Consider the following 17646-nt stretch of genomic DNA (forward strand, 5'->3'; position numbering starts at 1 on the left):
CTCCCCTTAGCATGATCTGTTTTTCTTAATATTGCTTGTATTTGTAGTAGGCCTGTATTCCATGTATGAGAGAAAACATGCAGTCTTTGGCTTTTTGAACCTGGCCAACTTTACTTAAGATGATGTTCTCCATTTCCATCCATTGATCTGCAAATGACAAAATTTCATTCTTCTTTGTGGCTGAATAAAATTCCATTTATATATAAGTACCACATTTCTTAATCTACTCATAAGTAGTAGAGCATTTTGGCTGTTTCCAAAGTTTAGCTGTTGTGAATAATGCTGCAGTAAACATGGGTGTACAGGTGCCTTTATTGTAATCTGATTTACATTCCTTTGGGTATATCTGTAGGAGTGGTGGTGTTGCATGATCCATTGATTTTTTAAAAAAAAATTTGCAATGATTTTAATGCCCTAAACTCTTGAGGGTTGTTATTTCTTAGAAAATACATTCTTTCCTCTTCCTAGAAATGTTAGAATTCATTATCAGAGATGAATTGTCTATTTGTTTTCCTTTAACCTCTTTTGATGACTTCCTTTTTTTTTCTTAATAGTGTACTTTTCCTAACACTGGTGCTCGTATCATGATGTTCATTGGTGGTCCTGCTACTCAGGGACCTGGAATGGTGGTTGGAGATGAACTGAAGACACCTATAAGATCCTGGCATGACATTGAAAAAGATAATGCCAAATATGTTAAAAAGGGAACGAAGGTAATTTTCTTATAAGTCTTTTTACCTTACTAGAACGCAGGATTTTCTTTTTCTGTTTTTTTTTTTTCCTTTTTCCTTTTTGCAATACTAAGTGATGAGCTCAGGGCCTTGAATTTGCTAGGCAAGTGGTCTACCACTTTACCTATGCCCCCTAGTCCTCAAAACAGGTTTTTTTTTTTGGTGGGATTGGGGTAAAGACTCAGGTCTTTACACTTGAAAAGTGGGCACCATACCACTTGAGCCACACCTCAAAACCATTTTGCTCTGGTTATTTTGGAGATGGCGGGGGGGGGGGGTCTCATGAACTATTTGCTTAGGCTGGCTTTGAGCCACGATCATCTGATCTCAGCCTCCCAAGTAGCTAGGATTGCAAGTGTGAACCACCAGTACCTGGCTCATTATTATATTAAAAGTAATGACATGATTTTTGTGACTGTTGATAAATACTTTTTTCCCTGCCAAACAGTTTCCTTTTTGAGCTTGTAATTTTTCTTGGTTAGAACTGCAAAAATGTTTTATTTAGATTTGCTTATGTTACTGCTTTTGGTATTGTCTTTTTTTTAGAATTTTTTTTTTTTTTTTTTTTGTTAAGTGTGGATTTAGGAAAAAGAGTTCTGTGTTGTCCTACCGTGTTTATAGATGAAGAACAAGGATGTTCAGTGTACCTTTTTTAAAATTTTGCTTGCTTAGGACTTTATTTAGAAATAGTAACTTTTAAATAAAAAAGTGTGAAAATGTCATACTTGTAAAAGTTGTTTCATTTTTATGAGACATAGAAAATTAAATAGCAAATATTTACATTATATGAATTATTGCAGTCTTAAGTCATTTTTATCTATTAATAAGAAAAAAAATCATAGAATTACTAAGTTTATATAATACTTCGATTTAATTAAAAATCTTTTCTAGCATTTTGAAGCATTGGCTAATCGAGCTGCTACAACTGGTCATGTTATTGATATCTATGCCTGTGCATTAGATCAGACAGGTCTTCTGGAGATGAAATGCTGTCCCAACCTTACTGGGTAAGTATTTAAATTTTTTATGGTTTTAGTAATTATAAACTAATAATAGGAATTTGCTAATGACAATTTTGAAAATGAAAGAGTCATTCATTGTGTTGCTGCTTCAGAACAACATTTGTTAACAGTTTTGATGTGTCTCCTATAATTCATATACATTTTTTTCTAAAATATAGAATTGTAAAGATCTGTTTAAAAAAGTTCTGTTTAAAAAGCTCATTTTGATATCCTAAAGTCATGGTTTTATTATTTTAATAGCAGTTTGTGTATATAACTAACATACCATAAAATTTACCTATTTAATACTCTGGAATTAATAGGTATAGGTAAGAAGTTTCACAAAGGAACCCCAGCAGCACAGCAACTAAGACATAGCATAGATAAATGGGACTTCATAAAACTAAAAAGCTTCTGTTCATCAAAAGAAATGGTCTCTAAACTTGAAGAGAACACCCACAGAGTGGGAGAGAATATTTGCCAGCTACACATCAGACAAAGGACTGATAACCAGCATATATAGGGAACTTAAACTAAATTCTCCCATAATTAATGAACCAAAAAGAAATGGGCAAGTGAACTAAATGGAAATTTCTCAAAAGAAGAAATTCAAATGGCCAAAAAACATGAAAAAATGCTACCCATCTCTAGCAATAAAGGAAATGCAACTTAAAACCACACTAAGATTCCATCTCACCTCTGTTAGAATAGCCATCATTAGCAACACCACTAACAACAGGTGTTGGCGAGGATGCAGGGAAAAAGGAACCCTCTTAAACTGCTGGTGGGAATGTAAACTAGTACAACCACTCTGGAAAAAAATTTGAAAGCTACTTAAAAAGCTAAACATTGATCTACCATTTGATCCAGCAATACCACTCTTGGGGATATACCCAAAAGACTGTGACACAGGTTACTCCAGAGGCACCTGCACACCCATGTTTATTGCAGCACTATTCAAAATAGCCAAGTTATGGAAACAGCCAAGATGCCCCACCACTGACGAGTGGATTAAGAAAATGTGGTGTCTATACACAATGGCATTTTATGTAGCCATCAAGAAGAACGAAATGTTATCATTCGCTGGTAAATGGATAGAATTGGAGAACATCATTCTGAGCGAGGTTAGCCTGGCCCAAAAGACCAAAAGTCGTATGTTCTCCTTCATATGTGGACATTAGATCAAGGGCAAACACAACAAGGGGATTGAACTTTGAACTTTTTTATCATTATAAATCGAGAGCATACAAGGGAGGTTTGAGGATAGGTAAGATGCCTAAAAAACCAGATAGCATTTATTGCCCTCAATGCAGAGAAACTAAAGCAGATACTTTAAAGCAACTGAGGCCAATAGGAGAAGGGGACCAGGAACTAGAGAAAAGGTTGATCAAAAAGAATTAACCTAGAAGGTAACACACACGCACAGGAAATTAATGTGAGTCAACTCCCTGTATAGCTATCCTTATCTCAAGTAGCAAAAACCCTTGTTCCTTCCTATTATTGCTTATACTCTCTCTTCAACAAAATTAGAGATAAGGGCAAAATAGTTTCTGCTGGGTATGGAGGGGGTGGGGTGTAAGGGACAGGGTGGGATGAGGGTAAGGGAGGGGGTGGGGCAGGGGGGAGAAATGACCCAAACATTGTATGCACATATGAATAAAAAAAATAAATAAAATTTACCCATTTAAAATGTATGATATGTTGACTTTTAGTGTATTCACAGGTTGTGCAACTATCATCATAATTAAATAAAATTAAATTTTTGAATAATTGCATTACCTTAGAGGGAAGCTCTCCGCTCCTTCCTACTCCGCTTTCCTTTATCCTCTTATCCTAGGAACTGCTAATTGCCTATTCTGGTATTTCATATAAATGGAATAGTACAATGTGTGGCCTTCTGTCATTGGCTTCTTTCATTCAGCATAATGTTTTCAAAGTTCATCTATGAAGAAAGGGGTCTAACTTCATTTAATATTCCCTCACTGTATGGGTACACCCATTCGTCAATCATTACCTAAACAAAGATCACAAAGATTTTCTCGTGTGTTTTCTCCTAACAGTTTTTCAGTTTTAGCTCTTACAGTTAAGTCTATGGTCCATTTTGCAGTAATTTTGCAGTAATTTTCATATATTGAGTGAGAAAAGGGTTCAGTTTCATTCTTTTGAACTAGGATATCCAATTGTCTCACAGTGTCATTTGTTGAAAAGACTGTTTTCCCCTCTCTAGGGGAACTGGGGTTTGAACTCAGGGCTTCATGCTCACAATGAGAGTGCTTGAGCCACACCTCCAGTCCAAAAAGACTACTCTTTTCTCATTAAATTGTCTTGGCATCCTTTCTGACAATCAGTTGACCATAGATTTATGTTTTTTTCTGGATTCTTGCTGTTGATAGGTATGTTTACATTTACCTTAACACCCACAATGTTTTGGCCACTTTAGCTTTGTAGTAAGTTTTAGAAACAGGAAGTGTGAGTCCTCCATGTTTATTCTCTCTTTCTCTCTTTTTTTTTGGCTTGTGCTAGGTGTCAAACTCGGCCTTGCGCATATTAGACAAATATTCTATCATTGATCTGTATCCCCTGCCCTTGTTACTTTTCATGATTTCGTTGTTGTTGCTGTTGTTTCTGAGACAGGCTCTCACTGTGTAGCCTAGGACTGACTTTGAATTTGAGATCTTCCTGTCTCTGCCTCCCAAGTGCTGAGTTTACAGATATGTGCCACCACACCTGACCTGTAGCCCTTCATATTTTTTTTGGTGGTACTGGGGTTTGACCTTAGGGCCATATCCTTGCTAGGCGGGTGCTCTACCACTTGAGCCACTCTTCCAGTCCTTGTTTGTGTTGGATGTTTTTGAGATAGGCTCTCACGAGCTGTTTGCTTGGGTTGACCTTGAACTGTTATCCTCCTGATCTCTGCCTCTCAAGTAGCTAGGATTACAGGCATGAGCCACTGTTTCCTGCAGGCCTTCATTTTTGTATGTTGACATCTAACTTTCATTCCTGGGATGAATTTTGCTTGGTCATGGTCAATCCTTTTTTTATATTGCCAGATTCAATTTGCTAGTACTTTCTTGAGGATTCTGGTATCTATCTTCATAGGGGTGATTGCACTGTAGCTATGTTGTGATGTCTTCTGGTACTGGCTTCAAACCAACTGAATTGGGAAGTATTCCCTCCTCTTTATTAATGCTCATTATTTTAAAGATAATTTAATTAGGCTTTAAAAAACTCAACTAGGTGTGTCAACTCATTTCTCAGGCATATTTACTTTATTATTTCATGTAATAAATATTAATGAGCACCAACTGTGTAGCAGTCTTTTTGTTCTTGTTTCTTTTTCCATTCTTTTGTTTTCTTATTTCATTTCCTCCCTCTTTTGCTCCTCTCCTGCTCTCCTTTCTTTTTGTTGAAGATTGAACCCAGGGATTGATTGCTCTGCTTTAAGTTTGGTCACATGTTAAATAGTGTAGTTCTAATGTGAGGCGATGAGATAACCAAAGTTCATAGGATGTCAGCTAGTGATAGTGTCAGGAAGAAAAAACTGTCAGAAAGAGAGGATAGAGGTTTGCATAGGATAAGCAGGAAGAGCCTCATCAAAGAGGATGTTTTAGCAAAGAAGTGAGAGAGTGAGATATGTGCGTATGTGAAGGAAGAGTGCTCCAAGCAGAGGGAGCAATAAGTGCAATGTCAAAAACATACCTGGAGTGTTTCAGAGATAGCAAGAAGGCCAGTGTACCTTGAGTGGAGTGAGTGATGAGGGAAGATTGGTGAGAAGTCATAGAGTTTTCTGTAGAGGACTGATTTAATTTGACTTAATATTTTAAGAGAATCTCTGAAATCAGTTGTTTTTAGTAGAGCATAGGAATGCAAAATACTGAGTGGTTGTAGCACAGGTGATAGGTGTTTGACTTTGAATATATTCAGAAGGTGAAGGTCTTGTGGTAGATTGGATTTGGGGTATTTTGAGAAAACCACAGGAGCCTATTGCAAGGATTGAGTTACCCTTTATTAAAACAGGTAGACTGTGTAGGAAGAATGAGGAGAAGACTTAGAGTTTAGTTCTGAGTATGTTTGGTTTGAGATACTAATTAGACATAAACGAGATGTCAAGTAGTCTGTTGAATACAGCAATCTACAATGCAGGAGATAGGTCTGGGCTGGGGATGTAAATGTGGAAGTTGTCAAGAGTATTGATTATTATTTTTATTTTATCATTTTTACATTTACTCACATGTGTAAACATTGTTTGGGGTACCTTCCCCCTGCCCCCTCCCTGCCGAGTATTGATTTTTTAAAGCAATAAAGTTAAGATAAAACTGTTAAGGGAGAGAGGCTCAGGACTGAACTATGGACCGTTCATATTCTTGGGGAAATGAGGAATAATAAAGTACATTGAGCTACTTAGGGAGGATGAAAACTGGAGGCTCATTGAAGAAAATGCTTCAAGGTAGAGGGTGTGGTCAGCTTTGTCAAATATCATAGAGAGATACAAAATAATGCAGAATGAAGATTAAGCAATTTAACACTGCAAAGGTCTTTGGAGACCTTGCTAACAGCAGTGAAAGTTGAGCTAGAGGGAATTAGAAAAAGAACAGGAGGAGTGAATTGGAAACACCTGGTGAAAACAAGGACTTCTCAGGGTTTAATGTGTACAGATTTACTGGGTGTATTGCAAAGTACAGATTCTGATTTAGTATATATAGGAAGGGACTTGAAATCTGCTTTTTAAACAGGTTGCCTCGTGATACTAAAGGACCACACTTTGAGAAGTAAGGGTATAGATACCCTTTTTGTAAAGGGTTATTGTAAAAGGGAGCAGTGAAGTGGGATGGGATAAGTTGTCATTTATCTAAGATGCATTGTCAAGTATGGTGTAACATAGATCATTATAGATGATGTGTGTAAAATTAGAAAATGTTAAAGAATCTACAAACTATTAAAATTATAGTATGTGAAGTTGGCGAAACTCTGAAGTTTTGTTACAAAGTACAACTGTATTTTATGTACCAGTCAACATGTAGAAAACAAAATTTACAAAGATCTCATCTAAAGTAGTATCCAGGATCATGTAAATCACAACTTTTGTCAGCATTCAGAATAAAATTTCTATTAATTTTTCCACATCAATTTTTGTTCTTTTGGGATTTTTAATTTTAAATTTTATTTATTTATTTATTTTTTGGTACTGGGATTTTTGCCTGGGCTGGCCTCATACTGTGATCCTCCTACCTATGCCTATGTGATTACCAGCATACACCACCGTATCTAGCTTGTTTAGATAGAGTCTTGCTTACTTTTTGACTGAGCTGGCCTTTAAATTTAGTCTTCCAGATCTTTTGCCTCTTGAGTAGTTGGGTTTATAGTCACTGAGCCACTGTGCATGGCCTTCTCTCTTTCTCTTTTTTTCAAGACAGGGTTTGCTGTGTTGCTCAGGCTGACCTGGAACACGTTATGTAGCTCAGGTTGGCCTTGAGATCTCGATCTTCCTGCCTCAGCCTTGATTGAGTTCTGGGATTATATGTGAGCCACCATGCTCAGCTGCTTCTTCATACTTTTAAGTTTTGATTGTATCCTTTAGTTTTTAAAAATGCCTAAAGTGTTTTGGAAAATGGGCATATGTAAATATTTGTAACATGCATATGCCTTCCTTTTTATGTAAGTGGCAGAATATTCTGCATATTTCTTCCCCTACTTGTGTTTTTCACTTATATCCTGGATATCTGTCTATTACTACATTGTGTGGATGTAGCATATTTTATTCAATTATTGTCTGACAAATGGTTAGAATTGTTTTCATTCTTTGATATTACAAATAGTGCTTCAATGAATAACCTTATGTGTTTACTTTGGTTTGTATTTTTGTTTTGCCAGAGTGGGATAATGTCTTTGAGGGTTAACATCAGGAATCTTTTGAGATAAATTCCTGGTAGTAATGTAGCTGTGTTAAGAGAAAATGTGTATGTGATTTTTATCAGGTGTGTCAATTTCCTGTGCATTGGGGTTGCACTATTGTGCATCAGCAACATAGAAGTGCCTGCTTTTTGACAGCTTGAGCAACAGAATGTTGTCAAATTGTGAATTTTGCCAATCTACTGGAGAATAAATGGTACTTCAGAATAGTTTTTATTTGCAAGTTAACTTTGTTTCTTTAGTGGGAGTTGGTTTGAACTCAGTGCTTTGTTATTGCAAAGCATGTGCTCTACTGCTTGTGCCACACCTCTGTTCTCAAATTAATATTTTTTAAAACTTTTTTTTTTTGGTGGCAGTGAGGTTTGAACTCAGAGTCTCAAGTTTGCAAGGCAGGTACTCTTTCCACTTTAGTTACTCTACCAGCCCTAAAAGTTTAAGTTAAAAAAGTAGGTACATGCTTACCGAAAAAAATTAAACAATACATAAGCGCATAAAGTGAAAATAACTCCCTTTTGCCGCTCTTTTCATTAACTGAGTGTAACACACACATACACACCATGCATACATACACATTCATTTTTAGAATAAGAATGCATGCTATATGTTCGGTGTCTACTGTTATGGGGAACTGGGAGACAGGAGTGGGAGAGACACATTTGTTACCATTGTATACCCTATTGTGCCTTTTGATTTTTGTAACTTGTGGTTGTATTACCATTTAAAGCTTAATTTTAAAAATAACTGAGGACAAATGGAATGTTAGTGGCATTCATAGGCCCTCAGCATTAGATGATTTGTAGGGTGTGAATATATCACATGTGTCTGAGTTTTAAAAATGAATGGTAATATAGCACACTTTGGGAAGTAGCCTGAAAATTAGTTGGTAGTCTTGAGGTGTAATATATTTTTGTGGTAACATATGAGCCCAGCTCCTTGTGTCACATATACATTGTCTTTTGTTCTTTCTGTGCAGAGGATACATGGTGATGGGTGATTCTTTCAATACTTCCTTATTCAAACAAACTTTTCAAAGAGTCTTTACCAAAGATATGCATGGACAGTTTAAAATGGGCTTTGGTGGTACATTAGAAATAAAGGTAAGAACCAAAACTTGATGTGTGTGGTATGTTTATCAAGAGAGAATTGAATTCAATATATGCTCTAAGAATGGTGGTTATTTTATATTGAAACCCTGAGTTAGAGATTTTGTTTACCAGAGAGATGTGTCATTAGATACGCAATGAGAATTTGAGCATCTCTGAACAATTGTTAGAAAAGTAGAATTATATAGGTAAAATTCTTTTTAACTCTTTTTTTGTTTACAGTGAGTTTAACTTTTTATTTATTTATGTATTTTCGAGACAAGGTTTCACTATGTAGCCCAGGCTGGCCTCTTAACTCTCTGTCTTCCTACTTCAGCTTCCTGAGTGCTGGGATTACAGATATGCCGCTATGCCCAGCTGTATGTTTTATCTTTTTTAGTGCTAGGTTTTTTTAAAATGGCGTAATTTATCTAACTTAAGAGGAAACTATTCTCTATTATTTCATGCTTGAAATGATACAAAACAGTTTGTGGTTAGATGTTATAGAATTCTGTCATTCATTTCAGAAAGTTTTTTTTGGATTGGGGTTTGAACTCAGAGCTTTATACATGAAAAACAGGTTCTCTACTGCTTGAGGCATGCCTCCAGCCCTTGTCATTCATTTCAAATTTGGATTCAAGAGATCTAAAAATTTTGTGATAATTACACATGTATTACAAGCACATCGATTTTGAATTTTCATTAAATATTTCTTACTAAGCTTGTTATTTCATTGAATGTTTGCTGTGTATCCAGCATTATGCTAGGAAAATTGTAGAGATGTTGGAATATCTAAGGTGGAAGTCTTGTTACAGAGAAACTTAATCTTTTTGTTTGTTTGTTTATAGTGCTGGGGTTTGAACTCAGGGGCTATACCTTGAGCCACTCCACCAGCTCTTTTTTGTGTTATGTGTTTTCAAGATAGGGCTGGCAAACAATTTGCCCAGGTTGCCTTTGAACTACAGTACTCCTGATCTCTGCCTCCTGAGTAGCTAGGACTACAGGCGTGAGCCACTGGAGCTCAGCCTGAGATAGGATCTTACAGCCTCTTTGCAGGGGCTGGCTTCAAATCTTTATCTGCCTAATCTCTGCCTCCTAAGTAGCTAGGATTACAGGTGTGAGCCACTGGCACCTGGCTGAGAAACTTAGTCTTGATAGAGAAATAAGACCAACATATGTGATAGAATGAATTTACAGTAGAAAATAAAAGTGGTATAAAAGTTTAAGGAAGAAAAGTGAATATATATATATATATATATACATAAAGCACATTTTATCCTAGGGCAGTACAACTTGGAATAGTTTTTGAAAGGTGAGAGGAAAATGCATTTTACTTAGGAAACTAGTGTGAGGAGAGTAACAGGTGAGAATCAGCATGGAACATTTGAGAAAAATGCCAAGTGGAAATGGAGGGTTTGTATTGGAATATAAGAGTAATAGTTTTAATTTTGTGGTTGGTTGTAATTTGGAGATGCATATGTCTGCAGAAGTTATTTGTAGGTTAATGAAGACCGACCTCTGCTTTGGGTAATATTTGTCTGACAGAGGTATTCAGGATATGTCAGGAAAAAGAATCTGAAGAAAACTGATGTAATCTTGCCTTCTAATTTGTTTAGATAGAAGATAATGTGGTTGCTTAAATTTTGGTGGCTGTAGAATCTGGAAGGAGACTACTCGAATACTTAATTTTCTGTGGAGGAACAATAGAGGACAATGTCTAAGGTTTGGGATTAGGAAATGTGAATTTTGGATATGATATGAATTTGAATTCAGGATCAAATTCCCAAATGGAGACCACCTGTGGCTGATGGAAATAGAGGATTAAAATTAGGGATAGATTTTAAAATTGGGAATTACTATTATCAGTGTAGAATGCTCAGTGATAATTTTTAATGTTTCCATATTTTCATTGACTTTCAAGTATTAAATATGGATGAATATTCTTAAATACTTTCAGACATCTGAGTTTATCTTTGAGGAAACCAAACATACCATATTCTTACTTTGCAGACTTCAAGGGAAATAAAGATTTCAGGAGCTATTGGACCCTGTGTGTCTCTTAATTCTAAAGGACCCTGTGTGTCTGAAAATGTAAGTCACTTTTATTCTAAAAAAGAAAATATGGTTAATTATCAGGACAGCCCCAGCAGAGGCCTGGGGTGGTAGCCTATAGCTTTCCTTTTGAAATTATTCTATGGTGTTTCAGCTTTCATTGGTATACTTTTATTTGTGAATGCTCTTTTCACATATGATTTCCCATCCATCCGTAAATTAAAACTACCATTTATTTATTTATTTATTTATTTATTTATGGTGATACTGGGGTTTGAATTGAGGGCGTCACGCTTTTGAGGCAGGTGTGCTCTACTGCTTGAGCCATGTCTCCAACCATAGTCTTTTACTTTTTATGCCCAAGTTACCCTTGCCATAGTGTACTTTAAGAAAAAATTCTTGAGATTTAGAAATTTGGAGACTTCTAAAAGCCAAAAATAATTCTCAATGGATTTTTGTTAACAGAATTAGCTATGAAATAACCAGCTAAGTTTCAGTTTCTTTCTTTGTCTTTGTCCTGTCTAGAGAAAGTATAATCATAGAATCATGTAATTGTAGAGAGGATGATGGAACAAATAACACAAAATAGTTGGCTTTAAAAATGACTAAACTACCAAATTAATTTATAAGTAATTTGCAGGGTGAAGATACATATCTAAATTTTCTAGAGAATTTGCTTATAATTCTAATATGAACTTGTTCGTATATGCATTTGATACATGTTAAGTCAATATCCTTCTACACAGATCAAATAGTTGGATAGAAAGATGTTAGTTTTAAATATTTCATTAATGGCATATGATTTTAAAGACAATAGTATGAAGACCTTATATCAATACTTTGTTTACTTAGATTTTAATTTTAATTATCTTAACAATTTTGGTATATAAAAATTGCTTGATTTTATATCCTAATATGTTTGTGATACTGTGTAAAAAGTCTTAAGCTTTAACATTCATTGAATTAGTTTGAAACATAAAAAATGTTTTTTATTATTTTTTTTCCCTTTTTTTTCTTAATATATACTATACTAATAAATTAAGTTCTCTTTTTTCAAACATACTATGTTTTGTTTTTACAGGAGATTGGAACAGGTGGCACTTGCCAATGGAAGATATGTGGACTCAGTCCCACTTCAACCTTAGCCATATATTTTGAGGTTGTTAATCAGGTATGACTTTCTGTATTTGAAAAGTAAATAAGTGCTTCGTTTAGGCCATGAATATTTCTTACGAGTTTCAGGCCTTTTTTTTTTAAACTTCTATGAGGAATGTCATTGGTATTTTGGTAGGGATTATAGTGAATATGTAGATTGCTTTGGGTAGTATGGCATTTTAATGATATTGAATTTTCCTATCTGTGAACACAGATATCTTTCAGTTTGTTTGTATCTTGTTTAATTTCTTTCATAAATGTTTTATAGTTTTCATGTTTTGAATTTATTCATAAGTTTTAATTCGTAGGTTTTATTGTAATGGAATTACTTCCTTGATTTCTATTTCTTTTCCTTCTTTTTCTTCTTTTCCTTCCCTCTCTCCCCCTCCCTTTCTCTCTCCCGTCCTTTCTGTTTTTCCTTCTTTCCTTCCTTGCTACCTCCTTCCTTCCTTCTTTTGTTACTTTTTCCATTACTAGGCAAGTGCTTCACCACTGAGCTACATCTCCAGCCCTTGATTCCTATTTCAAAAATGTCCTCTTTTTTTTTTATAATGGTACTACTAAATTTTGTATATTCTGTATTCTGTAACTTTGCTGAATTAATTTATTAGTTGTAATAGCTTTTTGGTTTAGTGTTTGGGGTTTTCTCTGTATGAGAAGGATTGTTATTTGTAAACTGACAGTTTGACTTCCTCTTTTTCAATTTGGAAGCCCTTTATTTCTTTCTTTTGCCTGATTGCTCTGGCCAGGACTTCTAGTACTATGTTGAGTAAAAGTGGTGAAAGTGGGCACCTTTATCTTATTTCAGATCTTAGGAAGCTTTCAGCTTTTTCCCATTCAGTATGATGTTAGGTATGGGCTTGTCATGTATGGCCTTTATTATGTTGAGTACATTCCTTCTAGACCTAATTTGCTCAGTGTTTTTTGTCATAAAGGGAGGTTGAATTTTATTATATGCCTTTTCTGCACCTGTGGAGGTGATCATATGGATTTTGTTCTTCCTTCTGTTGTCATTTATTCTGTGGTGAATCATGCTTTTTCCTTTGCATATCTTGAGCCAATCCATGTATGCCTGGGAAGAATCCCACTCTTTGAGAAGAATTGGTATAAGTTCTTTAAATGTTTGGTACAATTCTGTAGTGAAGCCATTTGGCCCTGGGCTTTTCTTTGATGGGAGACTTTCAATTTTAGAATGAATTTTGTAAGTGCTAGAAAATATATAGTCTATGATTGTATGACAACATAGTAGATTTTGCTTAGTTTTTACTCCTTTATTTTTACATAGCATAATGCTCCAATTCCTCAAGGAGGACGTGGTGCAATCCAATTTGTGACCCAGTATCAGCATTCAAGTGGCCAGAGACGCATCAGAGTGACCACCATTGCTAGGAAGTAAGTTGTATTTGTCAGGAATTTAATTTACTTATGAAAAACCATTATAAGGTCATACTCCTAAGCTGGGTTTACCTGGTTTGAGTGGCATCTATTACTGGAAAGTGAACATTTGTAGTACCCCGCTTATTTGTTAGAATATTCATTGGTAAGAATGTAAGAACAATTTTTAAAAAATACTCCTGCCAGGTGCTGGTGGCTCATGCCTGTAAATCTAGCTATTTGGCAGACTGAAATTAGAAGGATCAAGGTTCAAGGACAGCCCAGGCAAATGGTTCATGAGACTCCATCTCCAAAATAACGAGAGAAAAATGGATGTGAGGTGTGGCTCAAGTGGTAGAGCACCTGCTTTGCAATCTTGAAGCCCAGTGCCACCAAAAAAACTGTATTCCTAAGGCACACACTTTTGTTTTGGGAGGGGGTGTACTTGGGTTTGAACTTAGGGCTTCATGCTTGGTAGGCAGGTGCTCTGCCACCTGAGTTGCTCCACCAATGTAAGACACACTCTTAAAATTTTTATCTACCTCATTCCCATGAGAGTAGAGGAAAAATCAAATAACCATTTTCCTTTAATAGGCAATAATGTATATATTTATACATTATTATGTGACATCTACCATAAATGCTTGATAATATAGTACATATATATATGTGACATCTACCATAAATGCTTGATAATATAGTACACTGATTAACATTTTTCAGCTGATGAAGTTCTTAACTATATTTTTTCAAGTGTTATTAGTCATTTAATTCATTTATCAAGTCTTCATCAAGTCTTCATCCAGCTTCTGCTTTGTGGACTTGGTACTGTTTCAGGAGGTGAATACAAATGACTTGAACATACTCCATATGCTATGTGATGGTGTGTACAGATCAGTCTTCAACTGTCTAGGCTAACGGGACAGTTGTTTTTTTCCCCCCTCAATCTTTGGGGACAGATATTTTTATTAAGTGCAATAAAAATGAGTTTCTAGAAAATGAAATATTAAAAAACTATAATGAACACAAGTTCTTGTTTTTTATTATTAGATTCATCAGACATAAAATTCTTTTGTGAAATTGCTCAGGATTTTCTGAATGTTCTCTATTTCTATTCTTATGGCAAAACATACTTGGTTTGCATACCAAACTTTCACTAGCACTTGTTCAGACCACACACAAAATTATAGGGTAATTTTGTATAACATCGTCATGTCCTAATTTGTTGATGTAGGCAGAATCAGTGGAAGGGAATAGTTAGGCACAACTGGTAAGTTTTCTGTATGACAAATTCTCTGAATAGGCATGTATTTGGTCATGTATTCTTTGTATAGGATTTATAGAGATGACAAATTGAATTAAATTTAGCACCTCTTTTTTATTTAGAATAAATAATTTCTCAACTACTTTGTTATCCTTCCTGTGTATGTATTTATAAAACATATATATGAAAAAGGCGGGGGGAATAATTCTGGGCTGAAATTAGACAGGAAGAAATTGTTAGATGAAGTGAGTCTAGGGGTAAATAGGCTTTTGACCTTTATTTGTCTTGAATTTGACTTTTGGGGTAAGTATTGATCAGTGTAAATTTACTCATTTTAGACATTGGTAAGAAAATGGGCACTTAAAGGCATTAGTAGCTCTTATTTTTATTTAATTATATTTAAACTTTGCCTTCATTCCTGAAAACCATGAAATTATTTTTATTTTGGTGAGTGATGGACACAAGCCCAACATTTGAACTGAATGTTAGTTATGTTGGGTAATCTATAACTTAGCACAGGAATATACATAGATTTAGTGTACTGGTCTGTTATATTGCTTTGTCTTAAAATCTGTGCCTAGTGTCAAGGGAAATCCATTTTTCATTTGAAGAAAAATGTGAACTGAGCATTGCCTTAGTTTTGTTCCTATTTCAGATCAGGAACTTAGAACTCCTGATTCTTGGCAAACTTGTTAATTTATGTCCCCTCAGCTTGCACATGTGCGCACACACACACACACAAATGCATGTACAAGGTAAACTGGACATTTAAAACATTTGCGTTAGGAAAACTGGGCATAACAAATTGAGGACATTTTATTAAAGCCCCTGGTTTACACTATTTAAAAATGTCTTAGAATGCAAAGAAAGTCTGAGTAACTAATACAGATTGAAGAATACTGAAGAGATGTTACCATTGTCCTGGGTAAAATCCTATGTCAGGAGAAAAAATTTATTTTAGGTGATATAATTGAGATAACTGGGCGAATTTGAATATGTTCTATAATAGGATAATAGCATTACTTCACAGATTTGTAATTGGGGTTTTCTTGATCTTAGGAGAAACACACAAGTATTTAGGGGAGGAGGGCATAGTATCTCCAACTTGATCTCTTAAAATTTGGTGGAAGAAAAATGTGTGTATATATAAAGGAAGAAAATAAAGAAGCATGTGTTAAAATGGTAACACTTAATGAATCTGGGTGATGGATATATAGGAGTTTAATCTGCTTGTCTTACAGCTTTTTTGTTTTAAATGATTTTAAATGGAAAGTTTTAAAAAGCTATGTTAGTCTTTCAAAAGAAAGGGAGCTTTCTTTTGAGGAACTTCATAGTTTACATTTCAACTCGTTTGCACAAAATTTATGAAGCTATTTATAGAAATACATTATTTGTGATCATGATATCTCCCCTGCCAGGTAATATTGAAATCTAGTATTTGTTATGGTGCCTTTTATGGCACGTGTTCCATCAAAGCCTGCATTCTTTTTTTACAGTTTTGAATAGTATTTTTTTTTGTTGTTGTTCATTTCATTCTTCTTTTCAAGTTATCTTAGCCTGACTGCATTCGATAGTCAGGACTTTTTTTCTTTTTTTTTTTGTGGTATTGGAGTTTGAACTCAGTGCCTATACCTTGAGCCACTCTGCCAGTCCTTTTTTATGATGGGTTTTTTTCGAGAATGCGTCTTGTGAACTCTGCCCAGGCTGCCTTGGAACCACAATCCTAATCTCTGCCTCCCGAGTAGCTAGGATTGCAGGTGTGAGTCACCAGTGCCTGGCTAGAGCTCAGGTTCTTGAGAAGACAGTTATAGTTACCTTCTTTTTCATATGGAAAAGTTATTTTTATTTTGAGACAGGGTCTTGCTGTGTACCCCTTGCTGGCCTTGAACTCGAGATCTTTGTGCCTTAGCCTCCCAAATACTGGGACTTACAAAGTAACTTTGTACTAGAAAGTTTGGTTTGAAATTAGTTGTAACAATCACAGTGAAAGGCTATTAAGAGTGCAGAAGACAGATTTTACATTGTCAGGAAATCCTTTAAACTTGATTTTAAAAACATGAACTTTATTTAATAGCTAAATAATTTATAACTAGCAAGTTTGCATGTGTTTACTTGCTAATAATGTATTTCTGCTGTTGACCCATTATATTTTTGGTGGTATTAGCGGTTGAATTCAGGCCTTCATGCTTGCTAGGCTGCGTTTTACTACTTGAGCCCCTCCATCAGTCCTGTAGTGGTTTTCTGTATCTTTTCAATTTAAATCTGTGTGGTAGCCAGCTATGGTATTATTAATATCATCCAGCAACATTTTGTGCTTTCTTATTTCTTTAGCTGGGCAGATGCTCAAACTCAAATCCAAAACATTGCTGCATCTTTTGACCAGGAGGCCGCTGCCATTCTTATGGCCCGGCTGGCAATATATAGAGCAGAAACAGAAGAAGGGCCAGATGTGCTTAGATGGCTGGACAGACAGCTCATTCGACTGGTAAGAAGTAAACAGTGTGGTTTTCTAAGACTATGCTTTCATTTGTAGTAAATATATGTATATTTTTTTAGTATATGTGTGCTGAAGTGAGCATTGTAGTAAATATTTTTTATTAGATAATCTCCTTCAAAGTGCTTAACAGCATACCTGAAATACCATATGAGGCACTCCTGTTCAAATTACTGAGATAGTAGCATAGTAACAGTTGTCACCTCCAACAAATTAGAATACATTTTTTTCCTTAAAATGAAAGAATGGCTAATATGTAACCTATTACTTTTCTATTTATTTTGGCTGGTATGAAATTAGCTCAGAATTTAATTCTGTTCTTACTTTGTATATTTCTTCATTGCTGTGGTTTTAGTTTTCTGTTTTCATTCTAATGGAATTTTTAAAATGTATATATCTTTTAAAATAATTAATTGGAGTATAAGCTTATATACATCATTGAAAAGTGTAGTCTTAAGTATCTGATCTCAATTACCAAATGTGTGCTAGTAAAATTATTGGTAACATTGATTTACTTGAATTTTTTTCTAACATGTCAGGAACCCGTTAGTTACATTCTGAACTAGACTTTATTAAGCTCAGT

The 17646-nt window shown here is 35.1% G+C and overlaps 1 protein-coding gene across 2 annotated transcripts in view; it reads left to right on the forward strand.

Annotated features, from left to right (window-relative positions):
• The window catches only part of Sec23a (SEC23 homolog A, COPII coat complex component), a 116017-nt gene that overhangs the window by 11698 nt on the left and 86673 nt on the right, over nt 1-17646 (forward strand). For both annotated transcript variants that reach the window (XM_074068116.1, XM_020169072.2), the window contains exons 8-14: nt 555-713; nt 1623-1738; nt 8616-8739; nt 10735-10815; nt 11858-11947; nt 13217-13323; nt 16901-17054. In XM_074068116.1, the coding sequence (XP_073924217.1) occupies nt 555-713; nt 1623-1738; nt 8616-8739; nt 10735-10815; nt 11858-11947; nt 13217-13323; nt 16901-17054 (831 nt within the window). The remainder of the gene's footprint in view (nt 1-554; nt 714-1622; nt 1739-8615; nt 8740-10734; nt 10816-11857; nt 11948-13216; nt 13324-16900; nt 17055-17646) is intronic.

Source organism: Castor canadensis, chromosome 3, assembly GCF_047511655.1.
Source record: "Castor canadensis chromosome 3, mCasCan1.hap1v2, whole genome shotgun sequence".
NCBI lineage: Eukaryota > Metazoa > Chordata > Mammalia > Rodentia > Castoridae > Castor > Castor canadensis.